The sequence below is a fragment of the Crocodylus porosus genome, unplaced genomic scaffold (assembly GCF_001723895.1).
Source record: "Crocodylus porosus isolate Cpor-Errol unplaced genomic scaffold, CroPor_comp1, whole genome shotgun sequence".
NCBI classification, from domain to species: domain Eukaryota; kingdom Metazoa; phylum Chordata; order Crocodylia; family Crocodylidae; genus Crocodylus; species Crocodylus porosus.
In genome coordinates, this window is record NW_017728906.1 from 193,080,563 (window position 1) to 193,103,009 (window position 22,447).

General features: G+C 43.9%; 2 protein-coding genes across 3 annotated transcripts in view; one reads left to right on the forward strand and one right to left on the reverse strand.

The window, feature by feature from the left end:
* Nucleotides 1-220: 220 nt before the first annotated feature.
* DDIAS (DNA damage induced apoptosis suppressor) lies at nucleotides 221-19,068 on the reverse strand. 2 transcript variants are annotated; one of them, XM_019530410.1, is made up of 5 exons: nucleotides 19,048-19,068; nucleotides 11,541-11,669; nucleotides 7,148-7,309; nucleotides 5,721-5,838; nucleotides 221-3,050 (listed from the first exon to the last, which is right to left on the reverse strand). In XM_019530410.1, exons 2-5 carry the CDS (start codon nucleotides 11,651-11,653, stop codon nucleotides 495-497), a joined length of 2,949 nt encoding a protein of 982 aa, XP_019385955.1. In that variant the 5' UTR covers nucleotides 11,654-11,669; nucleotides 19,048-19,068; the 3' UTR covers nucleotides 221-494. The 2 variants fall into 2 exon arrangements, with proteins under 2 accessions (XP_019385955.1, XP_019385956.1); XM_019530411.1 differs by lacking the exons at nucleotides 7,148-7,309; nucleotides 19,048-19,068 and having other exon boundaries at nucleotides 11,541-11,700.
* Nucleotides 19,069-19,528: 460 nt separating this feature from the next.
* The window catches only part of PRCP (prolylcarboxypeptidase), a 55,495-nt gene continuing 52,576 nt past the window's right edge, over nucleotides 19,529-22,447 (forward strand). The window contains exon 1 of the mRNA XM_019528545.1: nucleotides 19,529-19,672. Within this exon, the coding sequence (XP_019384090.1) occupies nucleotides 19,535-19,672 (138 nt within the window). The 5' untranslated portion in view covers nucleotides 19,529-19,534. The remainder of the gene's footprint in view (nucleotides 19,673-22,447) is intronic.

Genomic DNA, 22,447 nt, shown 5'->3' on the forward strand with positions numbered 1-22,447 from the left:
TAGTTTCCCCAAAGAGTGAGGCATTTTGTCCCACTCGAAAGCCCATGGTGTAGGGATATGCACAGTGGCAAAAAGCAATGGCACAAATTTGTTCCACTATTTTTTTTGCTGCTGCAAGCACAGACTTCTGCATGTGGGGCTGCACCCTAAGACTCTCCGTGGGAAAGATGCAAGCTCTTGTCAATGCTAAACTTCACATAAGTAGGTTGTGCAACTCTAATTACAATGCTCACACATGTAAGTAAACTTTTATTTCATGTTCTAGGGCCAAGTCATTTAATCCACAATTAAAGTGAGAGCAGGGTTCAGTGTGCCCCAACATCTGTGCAGTACATGGCTTTGCATATAAACAGAATTCATCTTTAGACAATAGATGCTAAGAACAATATGAATAATTAAACTTCTTTTTAAAATAATGCTTTTCTTCTTTTGGTAAGGAGATCATCCTTCCAAAGGGTTAAAATATAAGGGACATGGCACAGTAGAGATCCGTTTCAGGACACTGGTTTTGGAAAAACAAGCTTTTGTGCTTGGAAATTTTCTGTAAATAGTTCAGGAGACCAATTACCTGCTATGTCCAATATGCCCCTTGAATCAATTGCACGTGAGAAACAGCTCTTGATTTCTGAGCAGAAGCAAGCTCCCGGGGCTGAATCTTCTAAGAGAAAGGCCTTAGTGGCACATGCAGATGTAGGAGTCTTCAGAATCTCAGCCCTGCTTATTAAACGTCTATCGGTTCCACTGCTCCCTTTGTTTTCAGAAACAAGTTCGTCATCTATGTGTTTGCAGATAGCTGGTCTCCTGGCTTGCAACCCAACAGTTTTTAAATTAGAAAATTCAGCTGGCTGCAACAATTTTGTTGCTGATGGAGGGATCCATTCTTCAGGGTCAGAGTCATTTTCAGGCAACTCACTGTTGGTAAACAACTGTGAATCAAGCTTATTGATGTCTGTGGCTCTTGGATTACTACTTGACCTTTCATGTTTTAGCAGTCTGCTGGTAAGCTGTCTCAGTGAAGTATTTTTAAAGGAAGATCTAGGTTGTTTCCATCTGGAACTGATTTTAGTGTGATTTTTAGAGGGCAGTTTAGGGAAAATGGAGTCTCTCTCCCTATAGGGTCTTAATTTCTGAAGAGGTCTTGCAACAGGAGTTGACTGTGAATAAGGAACAAAGTCTGGGGTACCTACCGTATCAAGTTCTGATTTGCACAGTGAATAACTTATAGGTGTACTGTGTTTACTAAAAGCAGGAGAGGAACTATGCAAGAACTGGCACTGTGTATAGCTGCAGCCATCACCAAATGGACTAAGTGCTAACTCAGATGCTGTGTGCTTTTGAGTCGAAACATAATCTTTGGCTGAAGAGTTATAAGGCTTACTTAAAAAATCTATTGCGATCTCCTCCCCACCAGTAGCATCAAAGAGGTCAGCAGAAGCATTGTAGCTGCCTTCAGGGCAGCTGCCATTCCATAAGTCTCTCTCATTTACAGCCCTGCAGGTCTTTTGTTGCAAGTCTGTCAACGGTTTTAATTCTCTCTTGCCTGTAATTTTAGTACTAGAGAGGGCTGCAGAACTCGAGCCCATTACCCAACAACTTGTAAAGTCTGTTTTTTGGTTTGGAGGGTAAACAGAATTTCCTTTGTTTTCCCAATTGGCTAAGCAGCCATGTACAGAATGTAAATGGGCATGTTTCTGTCTTCTTTGTAAATATGGGCTTTCTCCATGCTCAACAGGACTTTTTAAGTTGGTGGGGCACTTGATGGACTTTGAAATAGTAATATTTGCTTCCTTGGAATGTAGAAAACTGCCCTCTGAATGAGGCTTCAATATTACTGGTGAGCACTGGGTCTGAAGCAGCAGAGGTGGATCAGCTATAAAACAAGCCCCATTGTCTTCTTTAATATTTGTGGATAAAAGGCTGCATGAAGACTTGTGCTGTAATGCTTTGCTACTTACTGGTTTCAAGTTTGACTGATGACAGGACAGAACAGGCTCTTGGGAAGTATTCATATTCTCCTGTAGGTGTGAGGACCCCCCAGTTACACATACAGCCTGGAAATCATCAGCCTCAGTGCCTTGTGAGGATTTGGCAAGATTTTTATTTCCCTCACCATTCTCAAGCAGGGAATATTTGTGTGTAGCAGAATCTATTGAGGGCTCCACACCCTTGTTATTTTCAATTCTGGCTATAAATTCATTTAGACTTTCAGAGAATGGCAGCTCATCCCAAATCATAGGGTCATCTTCAGACACTCTGGCTGTGCTTGAAGGATCAGGTGACAGAGCTGAACAGCAGAATGAATAATCTTGTCTTTGATGAAAAACAGAGTTCCTAGATTTTTCTTCGTATTTGTCATATCTGCTAGCAATCTCTGGGCAATAGTGTTTTACCTCAAATTCCAAGGAGTTGTGTAATAACCTTGAGTGACTGCTGGGTGTTGACAAGTCTCTCTTTAGAGAGGAAATGCTCTCCAATTTATCAGTGTCTGGCTGTTGATGCAGCGAACTGAATTCATGATCTTTCCGTTCATGTCTTTCACCCCTAGAAGAGTTATGGAGTTCCAACCTTAGAACAGTTTCATTGCCGGGGATGATACTGCACGGTTCTGCTGAGAAAGGTCTCTCCTCTTGTTTATTCCACTTACCAGGATCCTCTCCTAGTTCCACAGCTAAAACATCTTCTGTTGTTACCCAATCCACAGAAGATGAAGTCAGTCCAAAGGATTGCTGCCAGGGCCCTGAAAAGCTCTCTCTTCCTGACTGAACAAAACAGGAGTTGCTGCTGGAGCTGCAAAAACTGCTGAGCTCCCTGGTAGGCTGATCTACTGCAATTAAAGGACTGTCAGGTGAGTACGAACTGTTGTGACTGTGCCCCGTGTCTGTAGACTGCCAGAGCCGATGGAAGTAGCTGATAACTGTAAAGCCAGCAACAGCAGTGTTTGGCAGGAAGATCTGGCAAGCTGTAAGATCTTTTGTTTGACTATTAATTCTGGAGCAGTTTTGGAAGATGCTGTCAGAAGCAGAGGGCCCTCCATCTTGGTGTTTAGAACCCTACAAAAGAATTAATTAGGCTTTACCATGATGATTTGTGTAGACAACAGAACAAAATTTTATGGGGCTTGAGAGCCAGAAAGGGCCAAATAAACTTCAGCTCAGAATTTATTTTAAACTACAGTTTAAGGAGTTTTCTCTCCCTTGCAGCCCCTGCTAGTCAGAGGAGACCATACCCTGCCAAGAAGTGCTTCTGAAGGCTACAGAAAACATTTGAACCAAAAGCCTTTAGTCTATAGCAGCAACCGCTTTTTTTAGAGGGACTAGAAAAAAATCTGTATGAATTCAGTGGAGAAAGGACCTCACCAGGGAGACCAACACTTATATTCCATCTTCACAGTACTTTCTGCACAAACGAGTAGCAGTTCAGTGGACAGTACATATTTCCCCTGAAATTGAGGTACTAATAAGTGTTTAAGAAAGGTATCTGGGGGTACAGATTGAGGCCCAGCAGTGAAGGAGGGAGTGGGGCTGTGGCTCAGGCAGGCAAGGCCCAGCCAGGGCAGGGTGTGGGATGGAGCCACAAGCAGCTCATCTAGGGGGTGCAGGGAGGGGGCTCACGCTGCTGCATGCAGCCTGGGAGGGCAGGGGGAGCATGTGCCCCTGGATCTGTGTGGGGGCAAGGGTGGGTTGCCTCTGTGGGCTGGGGCTAGGCTGTGCTCAGGGTGGATGATGGCAGCACTGGGAAGGGGCTTGGGAGAGCTACAGCAAATTGTGGGGTGACTGCAGCCCCCCCTCCTAGTGCCACCACTGCCCACCTGATGTGCAGTGCTGGCTCAGCCCTCCCGCCAGAAAGAACTTGATGCTGCGCCGGCCCCAGTCTGCAATGGCAGCCTGGCCTCGCCCTGTGTGCAGATCTGGGAGCACATGCCCCCCCCAGGATGTGAGCAGCAACGGGAGCTGCTCCCCTGGACGAGTCACTCGTGGCTCTGTCCTGCGCCACACCCCAGTTGGGCAGCCTGTGCCCCTGGCTCACCCGCAGCCCTACTTCCTTCCTCACCGTGGGGGCCTTAATCTGCCCTCTTTGTGCCCCTTCCCCACCCCCCCAACCCCTCACCCCACAGACTTACCAGCCTGATGCTACTCTCCACGCTGCCAGGCTGCATATTGGCAATAAGGTTGGTATTGGCTGATATGTCCCATTAAAGACTGCCTATCAGTATTGGCCCAAAAATCTGTACTGGTGCACCCCTAGGATAGTCATTAAGAGCATTTTTACATGTGCTTTGGTGGTGGGGAGGTGGCACTTTAATTAAAGTGGCTCTCAAAGCTGCTCTAATTAAAGCACTGCGGTGTCCTGTGTATTAGCATCTCCACACTTCAAAACGGCAGTGAGGGTGCTTGAACTAAAGTTTGTTTGAGTAGTTTTAGTTCAAGTACCCCTGCCACCAGTTTGAAGTGTGGAGACACCGATACAGATGATGCGGGAGGCTGTTGGAGCATGGCAATTACTACACTCCAGTAGACTTGATTAATAGACTCTGCTCATATGTGCTCCAATTATAGTGCATTGGAGCAGCCTCATATAGGCACCGTATGTGGTTACTCCCTGAAGTATCTTTTAAAAGGCCTTAAAACCCCAGATTCTCTGTGCTTAATCCTATGAGAGAGGGAGAATGAAGAGTTTAGAAAGAAGCATACTATGTGAATGGCAAAAGATTGAGACTAGAGTCTTGCCTCCAACCCTAGATATTTTAATTTTTTTTCTTTAGGTTTCCAAGTATATTTAGAGGACTGTACTAAAGCTCAATCTGATAGTTTTTAAACATGAATAACCTTTACTTATGTTAGTAGCATCATTCCCATCCAGGGCTGTTCATGTGGAAAAGGGCTACTCACATACAGAAGAGCATGAGGGCCAGAACCGTAAGAGGTATGCTCACGTAAAGCAATTTTGAGAAATCCTCCAACTTCCAAGCTTAGGTACTGTGGTATTAAGTGCATCAGAAACACCCCATATCAGACAGAATTCCCAAGATATCTAAGGGAGTGGAAATGACTCGGGGGTTTTGTCAGGATTTAGTCCACAGATGTCGGTTATATAAACAGCATTTGAAAATGAACAGATTTCTACTGATAGGCACATAAATGAAATCCTAGCTGTTAAACACAAATGCATACATCATCATTTCTGTAACTGCTACATTTCAACATAAATGTCAAAATACTTCTGAAGTGGGTGAGCCTCATTCTGCTGCATTCTTCATGTCCAGAAAAACAGCTGCACAATTTCAAGGCCACACTTCCTTTTTTTTAAAAAAAACACCAAAACACAGCCTTTTCTTTTTGCACATACTGCCCAAACCACCAAGGGCCTCACTTCTGTGGGCGGTGAGTACTCACTGTTCTACCTGACATTCAAAAGGAACTAATTGTTGTTCAGTACCTCTGATAGTTACTCGAGAAGCATTATGTTGGTCACAAAAAACTGAGGCTATTTTTGATCTAAGTACTTTGCTCAAAATTACATAAGAAATCACTGAAAAAAAAAACCCACTGAGAAAGGGGGTGGGTTGCTGAATGTGGGCTTGAGGTTCTGTATTATGTTCTAGCTTCCTTTTACCTCTACTGGATATTTTAATACTTTATCACATCCCATTTCTACTATAAACACTGAAAACTGTTTAGCAAAACTGGACTAGCTTAACTGGATCAAATGCAGAAGGTTACCTTCAGTCCAAATATTAATCTTCTACCTATGAAACAAGTTTTGACTGCTTGAATTAATACATGGGAAGATTCATCTCTGTCTGCTCCTTCTGCTACTTGGTTAAAATCTTGAATACACCTTGAAAGAAAAGTTACAAAAGGTTAAGTAGTGGCTTGGGTAGAGGAAGGTATATGTAACTTCTAGGCTACAATAAAGATAGGGCACACATTAGAGAGAGGTATTAACCATGACAAAATAGTGATCTGTAATATCAATCTGACTCTCTACTGTTTGCAAAGTTTTCCCTTTCTTCTAATTATACCCACAGCTTGCGAAATATTAAGTTGGAAAGTAGAGTAAACAACTCTGGCTCAATTTTAACTTGGTACCAACACTTTCTATACTGATATAACTTTCAATTACAGGCATTTTTTTAAATTAATCAATATGATTATACTGGTATAACCTCTACTACAAGTGCAGTGATACTGGTATAAAGGTGCCTCGTGCTGAAATTGTTTATTTCCCATTTCCATACTGAAATAGATATACTTGCATATAATGGCAACTGTATCCATAAAAAGAGGAGAAAGAACCATTTTGCTTAAGTTAGGCTAAAACAAATCTTAGATCACAGCAAGCCCTAGGTTTGAAGTTTGGAAATAAAACCACACTGAACCATATGTTCACTTCAAGCAGTATTTTGCTACACTTGTATCATCCTTGGCTCCTTCACCCATAACAATCATTATATCATTCTCCATCAGTTCTCACAACAATCAAAATGTAACAGCTGCTGCACTTTCGGAATGCTCCCCTTTTGAAAGGGTTCCAAATTTCCAGGCATTGAACACAGGCACATGCTCTCCACACCTTGAGTGAGGAAGAAAATCTGTGTCCATGCTTGGAGGAAAACATTATTAGTAAACATCCGCCATTAGACCATGAATGGATATAAGAGGACAAATGGACAGAGGGACCAAACCTCAAAGGCACTGTGAAACTTACTGGGAATACCTGAAGAATCTCTTCTTTGGCACCTCTGCAGCTTGTCATAACAATAAAGGAGCAACAAACTAAAACACTAAATGCTTTTAGAACCAGGTCTTCCCAAATGCTTAATTTGGCTTCTTAAGAAACTAATTAAGCAGCAGGGCTACATAGCATTTGGTCTCCTACTCCGATCTTTAATGTCCTAATTTAAGCTTTTTACCAGGGCAAGAGATGCTAAACAATGCTAGTACAAGGTGATATTTTCCTACAAATAAGTCAACATTTACATAGATCCTATTTTCACCAGCAAGTGAAGAATAATGCACAGAAATCAAGTTGACTAAAAGTTCTGAAACATTTTAAAGCCATTCATTTGATGGTCTCTCCTTCCAGACTGTAGGGCTGAATGAAAGGCAGCTATATAGTTTTTTTTTTTTAAAAAGCGTCCTATTACCTCTGCAATCTTCCTGCTGTGATCCCAAAGAATGGATCTAAGCAGGTTCCAAATACAGTAATGTGAAACAGATCATTAGCATCAGCTACTTTAAGGGAGAGTCTATATCTGTAGTTTGCATCCTTAGCTTCACCTGCACAGCCGCATTTTAGACAGTTAAACCTGAAAAAAAAAAAAAAAGCAGCAAAGTGATTAACTGACTTCAACAGCAAGTAATGGTCCCATAGTACCATTTGTCAATTGGTGCAGTTGCAAGAGCTTTTAATCTGCATTAAGTCTCACTAAGGGTGTAGACAGACATCACTCCTGAACTGGTCCAAGAATATCACTGATTGGGAACTGGTTTGCAAGTGTCCACACGTATGCTGCTAAGGGTTCCAAATAGACTTGTTTTTTTAGGAATTGCATTGCTGCCAAAACACCACTAGGGGGAGAAAAGAGTCCTGGCTTCATTTCAGAGCAGCCCCTTTGCTCTGCAAGTATTTGGGATGGCTGGAGGACTGACCAGACACTAAGCAAACATGGGATACTCAGTGTCCACACACTGAACTGACACAAAGGACCAACTTGAGGTATTACTTGATTTTCCCAGCATGCTTCTGAAGTGTTCCAGGAAATGTAGACTGGTCTTAAGTTGCATGTGTTTATAGACTCTTGGGTTTAAAATACTAAGGGCATTTATAGATGTGCTCTGGAAGTTTGCAGGGTGGGGGGGGAAGCGCTTTAATTGGAGCTCTAATTAAAGTGTTCTGAGTATCACGCGTATCAGTGTCCCCACACTAAAAAATGGCAATGGGGGTGTTTTAATTGTAGCTTGTCAAACCAGCTTTAGTTAAAACACCCCCCCCACTGCCATTTTTCAGGGCAGAGACGCTGATACACGATGCTGGAGTCTGCTGGAACACAGTAATTATCGTGCTCCAACACGCTGCAATTACAACGCATTGAACCAGCCTCTCTGCATATGTATAGGCACCGTAGGCGTTACATCTGTGCACATCCCAGCACATCATACCTCAAAAAGTTACGGTTTTCTCTTAATCTTTGCGCTTAAAGGCCCCAAAACTTCTATGAGCTCATTAAGTGCAGACTCCTCATGTAGAACACTGGATACAATTCTGATCACCAGGACTGATATAAACTGGAACAGATAAAAAAGGCTACTAGGATAGTTACAGGAATGGAAAGTCTCCCTTGCAAGAGGAGTTTAAAACAGCTTGGTTTGTTTAGCTTAGCAAAATAAAGTTTGAGCGGGCATTTAATTACTTTTTGAAAATGTTAGTGAAGTGAACGTTAGGGAGGAAGAAGAGCTATCCAAGTTAAAGAGAAACACCGGTACAATCAAATAACTTCAAGCTGGTAATGAAAAAACTGGAAATTAGGAAGAGGTTTCTAACATGCAGAGAAGCAATGTTTTGGAATCATCTTCTGAACAATGTGGGGAAAGAACCCAAACTGCTTCAAGATGGATCTTGAAAAGATTATGGAACAGATAGTATAACAGGATCGCGGAATGTCTCTGGAGCAATAAGTACATATGATATGTGCATCTGAATATTTGGCAACAGCAATAATTACGGCGGTAAAAAACAAAACAAACAGCCACTCAATTTTCATGCAGGAGATTTCTGATAATCCTATGCTTTAAGTCTTCTGCTTTTTGCCTGTGGGGCCAGGAAGGAAGGTTCCCCCCCCCCAGTTCTCCGCAAAAACCAAACCAAAAGCTTTATTTGGCTTTGCTCCTGATTTTTCTCTCTCTTTCTTCTGGTGCCTGCCTAGCTGGGTGGTGGGCTGGCATGCATTGGTTTCATATTGGTTCTTAGAAACCTCTCAAATATCTGGCTGCTCAGGCTCAAAACAAATTACCAGATTTAGGGCAGGAAGGAATTTTCCCCCCCATGGTGTCCTTCTCTGTTGGTTAGGGCCTGGTCTTCCCCTTAGGACCAGCTAAGCATATATCTAATAAACTTCATGGTGACTAAGGCATTGATAGAGTTGTCATCTCCTCTGCTCCTTCCTTTTGATTCATTATAGGCATTTTCCTCCACAGGGTGTTTTGTGGCTGCAGGATGTGAAAAGGCAGCTTTCATGGACCCTTTTGACAAGCAGCTGACTACACAAGGCAGTGGACTGGACTCTACAGCACAGAATACATCCAGTTTTATGTTCCCACATCTACGCAGGGTCCCATTAGTGTCAATGAAGCTCTTTTACTATTTAAGCACAAGCCTGTCAGGGGCCTGGGAAAGGGAAGGTCCTTTATGTTTTTTTTGTTTTTTTTTTTGGAGGAAGAGCAATTTGGCTTTGAAACTCCTGGCACAGCAGTTTATTTTTATGTCAATGTATTACGGAATTACTTCTTCTTGTATATTTACTGCAGTATCTAGCATACTGGATAAACCAGACAGGAAACAAAAACCTCCTCAAGCATTTGAAACTGCATCTCTCTCTCTCAAACTACAGAGATATCCAGCTTTATAAATCCAGCTCTTGATTTAGCACTTGTGATATTGGCTCTCTGAATACCCTTCAGTCTCTGCATCATGGGTTTCATTGTACATTTGATTAAATGTTGCGAAAGAGGAAAGGGAAAAGTTTAGGCACCCTCTGGACATGTGGCAAGGGAGGCCTCCGGAGGATTAGGAGAGGAGGATGATATTGTCTGCAGTTGCAGAAATTGGGAATTTGGAAGGGTGTACGAACTGTGTTAAAAAAACCCAAACAAACCTACAAACCAAAACAGACAGAAAAAAACACCGACACCACAATCCAGAAGAAAACCCATGCCACCATCTGTATAGCTGCTGGATTAAGTCATAGTGCCTCAGGGCATTAGAGAGGCACTTGTGAATTGGCACTCAAGGGGGCCCCATGGAAAGTGCTTTGTTTAATTAGCACCTCTCCTCTGCCTCATAATCATTAGTTTTCCTCTTATAAAATAGTCTGTTCCACAACTAGTGTTGGTACACTAAACTCTGATTAATTTGCTTATAGCAGAGGTGGGTAATTATTTAGGCCCACAGGCCACAAAGATATTTTTGGGGAACTGTTGTGGGCTGGTTAGCACACTTCCCCCTCCTCCACCTGCAACAGCCTAGAACTTGCACACCCTACAGCTCCTCCCCACCACTGCTACCAGCAGCTGAGCACACAGCCCTGACCCTACATCCACTCTGGACTCACCACCGCTGAAGCAGACCAGCTCCAGACCAGCTGGGACCTACGTGCACAGCCCTGACCCCGACCTGCCCTGCACCAGCTCTGGACCCAATTGCACCATCTTGAGCAGTAGTGGCAGTGGAGGTAGCTGGGCAGAAGCTGCTGCTGGGAGGGGGGGGAAAAAAAAATCAGCCACCTTCCCCTTGCTGCTGTTGGGCCCTTCTTGCTGTGGCCTCCTGCAGCCTGCGCCCAGGCTGCCCTGCAGCTCCTTTCTACTGCCACTGCTGCCCCACTGGGCAGCCTGGAGGAGGAGCTGGTGGCAGTGATGACAGCAGCAGTGAAAAGGAGGGGTGGCTAAGTAGAAAATGCACTTTCCATGGGGTGGTGTTGGGTTTTTTTCCCTGTTTGTTTTGGTTTGTGTTGAAAGTGGCCACCTTATACAAGGTAAGCCAGGATGGAGGGGCTAGCGGGGGGCCTGATTGAATTGGGGGAGGAAAGGGCAAGCAGAATCTGCGAGGAGGATCTAGGGAGGCTGGGGCGGGGGGACAAGCGGGGTCTGTGAGGTGGATCATAGGAGCAAGTAGGGTCCACGGCGAGGAGCAAGGGGGAAGAAAATCAGAAATATCAGGGTGGGAGGATGTCTGTCTGGGGGAGAGGCCAGGAGCTACTGATAGTCTGGTTTCAGGGGGTAGGAGTCATAGGAAAACCACAGCCCTTGGGCTGGGGCCAGAAGCTGGGCTCTTAGACACAGGCTGTGCTGGGAGTTCAGTTAGATCAGTCTTGCCAGACCTGATCCAAGTAAACTGCCTTAGAGGTAGAGCTGAACTGGATCAGGCCAGCCATTTTTAGACTAATCTAACCTTCCTGAATTTCTGTACAGTTTGCACTGAGATTCACTTAACTATGAATCTGTATGTAAGGTCTGCACTGAGTGAACTAAACTAGAGTGGACTACTATTTTTATTGCAATCTAAACTTTCCCTAACCTCCCTGAACATCTGTATGTACTCTTGGAGTGCAGAATTAATTCAAATGTACTGTAGGTACCATTATAATACTATTAGTATTATCTCTTATTACATCATTAATCTGATTACTCAGGCCGTCCAGCACAATTCTAAAACTTCCGATTTTTTTAACAACTATACACAGGTTACACTAATCAATAGCACCCAAACAGTGCTAGGTGCTTTCCAAATTAAGGTTTAGCAATGGCCCTCCAAGATGGACTTACCTTCTGGAATCTAAAATCAGCTTAGAAAAGCAGTTCTGACAAGACGGATACACAAAACAAGAGTTCTGGATGGAGATTACAGAAGCAGTTAGGAGTCTTCTCTTGTCATTCATATGCTCACAGTGTCACCTGGGAAAAGATTAATTAGAATAATCTGTTGAGATTTTCATTGTATAGAAGCACATATACTGCTATTTTCTTTAATAAGCCAAACATCTGAGGAAGTAGTATAGTAACTCCATCTAAGTTTTAGAACACAACTGTTCTGGAATCTTTTTAATATGAAATTGCAACATGAGTTTTGTTTTTTTTTTTTTTCAAAAAAAGGACAGACAACTCCATTAGAGGCAATTCTGCAAACAAATATCAACTTGTGTGACGATGAGAGATGACAGCAGTTTACAATTCTTAAAAGATGCTCAGAACCTCAGAGGACTGGTCTCTGAATTAAGGTCATAATCCTACAATTTGACCCCAGAGGGTAAACATACAAAATGCACCATTGACTTTGGTATGCCATAGGTTTTGTTAGTCTGATCTAGTTACAGTTGACATAATTTGCTAAAAGTTTACTATTGGGTTTTAAATTTTCTTGCAAAATTACTGTGCTTTCTAATGTCACTGAACTCTGTTTAGAACTACATACTGAACTTTCAAAGATTATTATCAGGGAACTATAATTCAGCTTTCTTTTGAACTGATACTTAGCACATGAAGTCTCCATTTTATTTTTCAGAGTTAAAAGAAATAATTTTGCTTTGAATTACAATTTTTTTTTGCTCAGACACTTTGCTGTCAAAGCTGTTGTTTCTTCTAGGATTATAGTTAGCCATTAATATATGCCACTGGGTTAACTGTATATGTTTAAATAAAAAAAAATCTCCATTCAAAATTACTTCAGTTTAATTTGATCAACCCTGAAGATGTTAGAGAGACAAATTTAAAGAAACCTTATTTATGGTTTATGCATTTGAAAAACTAGATTTCACAGCTTCTATTGCTTAGCAAATCCAAACAAACAGCAACAGGAAACAAAACATTTACAACTGTATTTATATTTTTTATAAAAGAAGTTGTCAGGAGGACTCATGCAGATGCAAGTCTCTTGGGACTTGCAATTTGTTTTTTTGAAAGCTAATTAGATTTCCAATGATCAGTGTCCTTAAAATGTTTGATCACAATAAACCTTTCTAACATAACTGAGTGACACTAGGAATTTGATACTGTATTTGGAGAACCTCTCACTGCATTTGTTTAGAGGAAAAAATGGTTTTAATTACATGGCCTGAGGCAATGCTTTTTGGCTGTAGCACACTGAAGTCCCAGGGGTGGTGACGAAGGTGGCCCCATAACCAGTGCCCTGCTCTGCCTCTAGGGTAGCCTCCCCTCCATCTTGCCCACCACACCTCAGTGAAGTTATTGGATTGAAAGGGAGGCTGCCTTGGGAGTCCTAAAGTGAGCCTTACTCTATCTGTTAGCCAGCAGGTCCCTCCTGAACACCGCTGACCTTGACTCTGCTCCTGAGCCGAGTGGGTGCTCTCTGCCCATCTGTGTCCCTGTAACCCTTTAGGGTTAATTACGTGGTTCCATCTGCTCCTACACCACATCCCATGCCTTGCAGATGTCACTGCAACGTCACTGTCACTCTCTGTTTGTTGGGCACCAGGCCCCGTCCCCGTTTCTCCCTGGTCCAGACTCTGCACTTGCTCTGCCTTGAACCTGCCCCTCCAGCAGGGCTCAAGGCAATCATGTTCTCCTAGGGCGCTCCAAAGACCACTCCTCACAGTCCCAAACCACGGGTATAATTTAACCAAATAGTAAGCCATCTGACTACAGCACAAATCTTCCTTATGAAAGGAAAAAACACGCTACCACTTTAAGCAGAAAACCTAAAATGTATACAAGATGACTTTTAAAAGCCTAGAATGTCTTGTTATTTCTACAGTTTCACTTAAACCCCACAGCTATTCCAGTTCTCTTCAGAGACTTACCAAGTCTCGGATGAAGCTCATTAGCAAGTAAAAATATGCTACTACAAGTCTGTTTGACGGATTTGGTTCCAAACCCATTAAATAAAAGAAATGGAAGATTTTGTTTAAATTGAGGGCTTTATTGAAGATGAAGTACAGTTTATCCATCTGTTAAAATGGGATAGAAACCATGGTATCTTTTCCCAAAATTGAGGCATCAGAATGCTGACATAACAGACAAAAGCATTTGTATATCCACCCAAGCTAGCTCTAGAGTAGGGGTCAGCAACGGTTTTGGGCAGAGCGCCAAAAAACCCACAAAATCAACTTGTAAGATGTTGGTGCACAGACAACGAGGGAGCTACAAGGGGTCCGATCCTTTTTGGGGCAGTGCAACTCCAGCCTTTTCCCCAGAGTCCACCCCAAGGTGCGTGTGGCACCTGCCAGCCAGGCTGGGCCTCCATGGACCTCAGTGCAGCTCTCCATGCTGCCTGATGCAAGCAGCCTGGGCTGCACACAGCGTGGCCTGCCCAGAGTCCGGGGCAGCTGTGGCAGGCAGCCAGAATGCTGCAAGCAGCTGCACTGGGGTCTGCGGAGCCACAGCTCTGCTCGTTGTTCTTGAGGGAACCCTGGCAACCAGACTGCTGGATTTACAAAGGACTTTCTCTTTCCCTCCTCCCCCATACCTTATCTAACCAGAACTAAGCAGAAGAAAAGTTTAATGGGCATCTTGGGCCATACTTTCCCCGGTCCCATCATGAAAGGCCTATTTAAACTTGATTGACTAAAACTCTGTTGCTGGGTTAGGGAATGATGAGGCAAGAGACCAAGGTAAAGGGGGTATGGGTGACATTTGAACAATGGTTACGGGTTCATCACAACGTCCAGTCCGTTGGAGCCCTGACCACAAGTGCTGTCATACTTTTCCCAGGATGACTGGTGGAAGTCCTCCCCACAAAGTTTATGAACACTCCAAGTAATTCCCTTAAGTCTGTTCCATGTGCCCTTGGGATTTCCTGTTTTAGAAAACAGACCAAATCAAGGCACCAGTAAAAGACTACAGTAAGATCTGAGAGTCTTACTAAGCTGAGGCTTATTCACAACAGGCAAAATACAAAACACAGATGATGACTTCACAGTGCAAGCATAGTTAGGCCATCTGAGAAGAAATAATGTGGTATCCCTTCCAGTTTGAAATTATTAAGACTATAGAAGATAAACTGGCTCCTAGGTGTCTGGTTACTCCTTAAAACCTTTGGTTTTTCCTGGTTGTTAATCAGTCTCTTGAGACATTCCAAACCAGATAACCCCTTGTTCCTGGAAGAGGCAATTCATTTAAATTGAACCTGTTTAAATAACAGCATTTCTCCTGTCAATTATGGCTTGGGACTCTCTTGATTTACACAATTAAAAAACTGCTTTGAAGAGGCTGGACTAAGGGTATAAGAAACCTGTAAAGCAGCAAATAGTGTGTTTCAAGAAGCAGAAATCTCTAACACCATCCGCTGTTGCTCTCAAGAAACTAGGATAAACAGATACTCTTTTGGTTGCCCATTTAACCTTCCCAATTGTGCTATGAACTCTGCCTGTCAACAAAACACCTGAGTGCCTTGACATGGTGAGATCCCAGCTTTCTCTCTCGGCATAGCTTTTTGAACCTGAATTTTATTAAGTAAGCATGAGCCCTAATCTATATTGCCCAAATACTCACCTGAACCAGGGTAATATTGTAATTATTTTTGTTTGTTTTTGCTTGCATGGCTATTACTACTAGTACCATCATAAATTTCATATACTTAGCAATAAATAACTTCTATAGTCAAGCTGGTGGTAACTGGCTGAATTTTTCCTTCTCTCCTTCCCGTTTCCCACTTGCTCTGCAGCGACGCTTCTTTTACCCAAGTCAAAGATCCCTGCAAAGCCCCAAAATACTGTGGGGTCTGCTCATCAAGAGGCTACCACTACTAGGACAGTCAGGGCAAAAGATTGGGACGTGCTGAGTTTGAGACACATAAGGGGTTCAGCTTGTACGGGCTGATTGGCCCAGTTTGGCTCAGACGTGCCCTAATGAACCAAATATTGGCCCAAGAGGGTGTCAGCTGGACACCCAGCCTGATTCAGAGGTGATCTGTTCACCTGTGTGCTTGTGTCTGACTGCATTTTATTGTTGCCCTGATGAACTGATTCCTGGCATATGAGGGTGTCAGCTTGTACATGCTGATCAACCTAGCTGGGTCAGGTATGTTATGTTAATGTGTGTGCATATGTGTATGTATTTGATTGACTTGGTGGCTGGAGGAACCCAGCCCCATTGAAACTGAGTCCTGCAAGATAGCTCCATTGGGGTGAGGACTTGCAGAAGGGAGAGATACAGCTCCACACAGAAACACAAGTAACACAAGCAGTACACTGATAGAAATACAAAGACCCCAGAAACACACTCCTAATAAATGAGTATACCCCAAAAGTGACAGGCAAATCTGGTAACAGCTGGGAGTGGGTACATGTGTGCCTTGGGGCGGACATTAGGGAAGGGGCCAGGGTTGTGATGCCACAAGAAGGATCAGGCCCACTGTAGCTCTACTTCTAGCTGCCCCAAGGGCTGGTGTGCCAAGCAAAATGTCTTCACATGCCATACACTGGCATGTGTGCCGGGAGGTTGTTGTCCCCTGCTCTAGAGATACCAATTTTATATTAACAAAATTGGTTATAGTTTTAGCCATGCTTGCACACAGGGAATGCTGCCCTTTACCTTGAACTGTCCACCAGAATCAACAGAAACACTTAAGGAGTAAACCACTACTTTACAAGAGGTTGGAAGAAGGTGGCCAAAGTTTTCATATCAAAACACTGACAAACTATTCTGGACCACTTCAAGTAGTAATGGGCAAGCCACTCAAAATGATCGGAAGCAACTGTATAACTGGATTAATGGAGGCTTTATAAATCTTATATGCTAGTTATTACAGTGAAAGAAGTGCATCCACATAAAAGTAAAGGTCAGATTAGCCAAACATGGTCTAGTAAAACTTACAAGCATGAGAATGTGTTTTTATTGTGTTCTAATGGAAACCAATTTCCACATCATCAGCCTGCAGCACTATCTAGGGTGCAAGTGAGTGAAGATTACTCCTCAGACTTTGGAAAGAAGCTTTTGAAAGCAAGACATCCAAATCATTAGTAGTATTATTTCTTTAATTAAGCAAGACTTTGAACAAGACCTCCAGTAGCCAAAAGCAGATTTTAAGACTTGTGACTATGCACCAAAAACAGTGATTGCAAGATTTTAATTTTGACAATCCCTGGTCCAGGCAGCTTGCAGATGAGACAAAGAAAGACAAAAAGGCATGGGGAGACCAAACAAAAATAGTATTGTATTTTTAGGGCAGGCATTATACACAGTGATAATGTATTTTGGGGGGCAGATATTATACACCAGTGCTAATGCATCTGACTGTGTATGCTGTTATATATAATACCAAAACTAATCAACTAGTCCTAGGTTACTGGTAGGTCTCTATGGCCATGTCCACATGAGCGTGGATGTTTGTTTCCCCCGGCACCTTGTGCTGCTGCTCCTTGTCCCTGGGCAATGCCTATGCCATGGAGCAGGTTATCTGGGTGAGGTAGAGGAGGCTGGGGCCAGTAACTCTGCTGGTGCCAGCAGCCTTTCCTAGGCTCCAGGTAAGCTACAGCTGCAGTGCTCCTGCAGCAGGGAGCCTGGCTGGAAGCCAGAGTGTGGCACCAGCTGGCCATGGTTTGGTTTTGGGCAGCATGCTTTGCTGCCATGTGCGCCGCCACTCTTTTTTCCATGAGGGGTTTTTTGACCCCATGATCTCCTAGGGTCCAAAATAATCCCCTACGCTGCAATGCAGCAGTGCAGAGAACACCTGAATGCATGTTGCATGGTGCCACATACCACATAGCTGCACTCATCTGGACATGGCTTATGAGTTTATTCATTGTCACCAGACAATACCAAGAAAATAAAAGTCTCAATGTGGAACAGAATCACAAGAATGAAAAACAATAATCCTAAACTTTAAAATATTTTAATGGTGAAAGAGAGAGAAATCAATGGGAATTTTAGGTGCGGAGCATTTGCCAGACTTAACACCATGTACTCAAAACACCATTATCTATTCACTTTGTCAGCTAAGAAAAAACCACAAATGGATAGTCTGAAAAACTGTCAAATCCACTTTTCTACAGACACAGAGGAGGGGTGAGAAGAGAAGTAAAACCAGTGAACATACACATTTTTGCAGATTCTGCTAACACCTCCAAATAGCATTTACAAAATATCATAAGCAGGGATCCTGGTTTTATCTGTTAAAAAGAACCCCCCAATTTTCAGATTAAAAAAACCTAACCCAAAATCCACATTCTTCCATGATCAAAATGAAACACTATTCTCTCTCTCTATATATATATATAATGAAGGGTATGTATGTTCACCTATAACTCAAGAATGGTTGGTCTTATCTATGCTAAACCTTTCCATATCACTGAATACCACCTGAGGAAAATTATAGGCAGGTTATTTTTCACTTGACCCTTTTTGGGGTTTCCAGTCACTATTTAAAAGAACAACGCTGTTCACACGGATAATTATATGTGGCTTGCTCCAGAGATGCTAGTTGAAGAGGGCTGCATATACTGGTGCCAACAGAAAACACTGCCAACACTGTTTACAAACAAGTTCTACAATAAAGATGACTTATTCAGATGCCATTTGAAATGCCGCACCCGTGTTAAATATGTTGCACCGAGTCCTTTAAAAACAAACAACATTTTTGACCTAAACACGTGGCAAGTGCTTTGAAAACAAACCGTATTTTTGACCTAAACATGTACTAAGTCCTTTGAAAACAAACACACACTGCAATTACAAAAATAACAACCTGGGTAAAGAACAGGTCCTTCTGCTAGTATATCTATATATTAGCAGCGTTTCATTTTAATCACAGAAAAACATGGATTTTGGGTTAGTTTTAACTTGAAAATTGGGTTTGTTTTTTTTTAAATCAGGGAAAACCAGGATCCCAGATCATACTGAGCGTTTCAGCTTCTTTATGCTGGTCTTATCCCAGCAACACCTTATTGTCAGGACAGTAACAGCACAGGTTAGAACCAGCTTTAGCCCTCAGCGCCCGAATGCTCTTGCTGCTCGCCGCTGCCGCAAGCAGCGCCTGCCACGGGGGCTGTTGGAAACCCTACCTGTGCAGGGCCGGCTACCCTCACGCCGGTTCACACCATGTCTGGTGCCCTCTACTGGGCTATTTCTTTAAACTCTTTTTTTTTACTTTTAAAATTTTTTGGCAAATTAAAAATTCTTTTTTTCTACTTTTAAAAATTTTTTTAAATTAAAAAAAATAAATTAAAAGTAAAATTGACAGACGTTCCCTCCCTCAAAAAAACCTCAACCCCCGTGCACTTTACTTTAGACCCTCCCGCCGAGCCCGCGCGTTTCAGCGCGGCCTTTTTGGCACCTTTATCTGAGGAGCGATAATTGGGGGTGGGGGAGGGGAACTCACCTCGGGACCGAAACGCTGAAGGACCCGCTGCCGCCGCCGCCGCCGCCGCCGCCGCCGCCGCTGCCGCTCGAGAGGAAGTGATGCACACAGCCTCGCTCTGGCACGCCAGGCGCGGGTCACGTGCGCCAGCGCTTCCGAGCGGGCGAAAGAACAAGTTCAAGCTGGGCCCGGCATCAACCCAGCCCGTCGGCAAGCAGCAAGCCAATGAGACGCTGGGGAACGCACGAGGCCGCCAATCGCATCTAAACGCAAGGGGCCAATCACCGTGCCTTTTCCATTTCATTTCATGTTTTTTATTTTTTTATTTTTTTAATGTTTCCCTGTGGTGGCCAATCCCGGCTTGTGTTACAAAGTCAACAGCGTCCCGCAGTAGAGCCCCGCCCCTCCCATCGCTGGACAGCCAATCACGAGGCGGGTTTGCACGCGCGGGGGCGGGGCCGCGCTATAAAGCGGGCGGCTGCCGCGGCTCTTTTCATTGGGGTTCGCGATGCGTCTGCCGGTGGGGGTCGGTGGTCTCCCCTTAGTTCTCCTTTTCCTGGGGCTGCTGAGCCCCGGCCGCGCCCGCCGCCCGCCCGCGGCCCCCCGCCTGGCTGTCTCCTACCGCACCTGCCATCTCCCTCAGCAGGTAGGAGCCTCCCGGGGCTGCATTCCTCTGGACGGGCCCTGCCTGGGGGACCCTGCACCTGCCCCAAGTCCCGGCGTTAATCTCTTTCTCCGGCCCTGGCGAAACTCACTGTGGAGCAGGTGGTGGCACTCGCCCTGACCCTTGCTCTGGTGGCCGGTTTTCTTTTGTCCTCAGAGATGAGTTGCTGCTCTTTCAGTAGCTTCCCCTTCTGTGAGAGACAGTGGTAGGACGAGCCCCTGAAAGTAACAGCCAGGCCCTGTTGCACCCCGGGGCAGAGCACGGAGGGACCTGGGCTGACCCAGGGTGTTTTCGACTGTTCCTTTCTTGCTTGCAGCCTCCAGTGTCTAAGGTGTAGGTCTAGGGTGGTGGTATGGGTATCGCCGGTGGTATGCAGACAGCCTGTCAGTGGTTTGCCCGAGCCGACTTGTCATAGTGACTGCGGTCGGTATGCCTGAGCCGGCGTGTAATTTCAGGACTTTATATGATGCGTGTTTGCTGGTGCTACTTAAGGTTGCGTAGCTTTAATTTGGTAGTGTGCAGTGTGTTTGAGTTTGGGAACTGCTGGTTCAGATTTGGAGGTTGTACCCCTCACTTTCCTTCTCTGAATTAATGTATGGTTTCCTTGCAGCTTTTGTGCATGCTCCATGTATTGTACTGGCCTCTAACCATTTCACTTGTGTATGTGCCACCTGCATCACTGCTTCCTCTTAATGTCAAAGCTGAGTTGTCACTACGTCTTCTTGCAGCGTGCTTACTGACAGGAGTGACAAAGAATTGGCTGATTTTAATCCTGTTTAAAGCATAGATTGCCCCCCTTTACGTTACAAGCTGGTGGGCTCTCTCTGTGGGGAAATTGCTTTGTTTTTTATTTAAGATCCATCAGGGCATGGAGATGAGGAATAAATGGGCAGTCTGCTCTCAGGGCCTTCGAGGGGCTGTGTGACTCTTCTTTCACTTCCTCTTGGAAGAGCAGAGATCTCCTGATCTCTGTACCAGACTGATGTACATTTTGAAGCTCGAAAACACAATACAACAACATCATTATTAGTAAGACATTAAGAAACAAAATAAAGCCTACTGGCCAAGTTCAGCAATGTCTTGTTGAAGCCCCTCCTTCTTTAATCTACTGAGACTTGTCTTACCATAATAACTGATCATTAAAGACAACAGCAAAGAGCAATCTAGAATTAGGTCCTATTGTGTTAGCTGCTGAGTAATTGCAAAACTTTCTGCTTTGAAGTGCCCAGGATCTTAAGTTGGGAGTGGGGGGGAGGGGGAAGGGGTTATTCACAACACAGGCTGTTAGTTCAACAAATTTTTTAGGGTAGCATTGTAGCAAGTGGGAAGGGAAGGCTTGTGTGGGGAAGAGGGCAGAAGGGATAGGCATGGCTTGAGGGGAAGAGGTGGAAAGGAACAAGTATGTTGACTGTATATTTGTCCCAGCAGTCTGAGTGGGGTAGAGAAACTCCATCTGGGGCAGCAAAAAATTAATTGCTGAAGATTCCTGCTTTGGTTATCATTTTTTTGGATCTGTAGCTGGTCCTCTACTTTTCCACCAAGCCCAGGGCTTGTGAGGGCCAGCAAATACTATCTGGTATCTTTTGCCTGAGTGGTGGAGTGATTTTTGTGGCACTGGAAGTGGAGTCTTGGGTCTTGCTCTCCCAGTACCTCCTGGAGCTGGCAATGTGGAAGGGAGGCTTTATTTCTTATGTTGTGCTTGAATGCTGCTGTAGTTCTTCATTGTCCTGTAAAACACAAGTATCGCATCCCCATAGGAGGGTACAGAGTTACTTCCGAGTGAGCAGTCAAGCTTCATATCCTCACTTTTCACATGCCTAGGTACATGTCTTTTAATGTCGGCTCTGGAATTAAGCCTCCTCTCATCTTAAAGCTATAGGATGTGGCTGGGGAGAGATTTAATAAGGGTTCCAAGTGCCACTAATTTCTGTTCTCTCTGGTTTGGGTTCCCACAGTCCTGGGACTTTTCTCTTTCAGCAGTTTCTGCCCACAAAAAGGGAAAATTTCTGCTTTTTTTTAAAATCTATTTCTTAAAACCACATGGTGAAGTGTTTTATTTAAAAACGTAGACAAAAAGCCTGCAAGCAATATGCTAACTTTCCAGTTGCTAATTTAAAAGCACCACAAGTTCTGATCCTTGGTAACAGGAAAACTGCCCTGACCCCTCTAATAGGTTTAATTATCTGGGGGATGAGCAGTTTGGTGGTTGTTGGCTTCAGTGTGACCTGAGAGCAAAGTGTGCCAAACCTACACTAGCCAGAGTTGAGTGCTGGACCTTCAGCTAATGAGGTGGTGTGGCTCTGGTGGAGAGCACCAGTGTAGTGTGATGTTTCCATGAATATAAATACAGTTCTGATTTTTTTTCTTTAGCACCTTCAGGGATTCACTGTGTTCAGGTTCCTGCTTCTGTGTCTTAACACTTAGCCTGAAAGCTTCCTGTGTTGACATTCAACTATTAGCTCATGTATTGTGTAAAGATTGAATTTTACAATCAAGGGCACTAGAATGGCATGTCTTTTAGCTATGTTGATGACTAACCTCAGGCCAGTTTCAATATCCTGCTCTCAATTTTTACATTTTTATTTATTTATTTTTTCCTCCTTCCCAGATCTATGCCACCCCCAACAATCCTCTATTCATTTACCTTTCTCTAGAAGTGCAAAGTTTCAAGAAGTTAAGGGCTCAAATCTGTACAGATAACTTGCAGAGAGAAAAGGGCTGATGCATGGGTAATCAGGTCTGTTTAGCTCATCTCTC

Coding starts and splice junctions, on each gene's coding strand:
- DDIAS (XM_019530410.1), bottom strand. CDS start 11,653: ATGAATGACAAGAGAAGACTCCTAACTGCTTCTGTAATCTCCATCCAG. Junction 7,310..11,540: donor CTGATTTTAGATTCCAGAAG/GTAAGTCCATCT, acceptor TTTTTTTTTCAG/GTTTAACTGTCTAAAATGCG. Junction 5,839..7,147: donor ACAGCAGGAAGATTGCAGAG/GTAATAGGACGC, acceptor TTTTCTTTCAAG/GTGTATTCAAGATTTTAACC.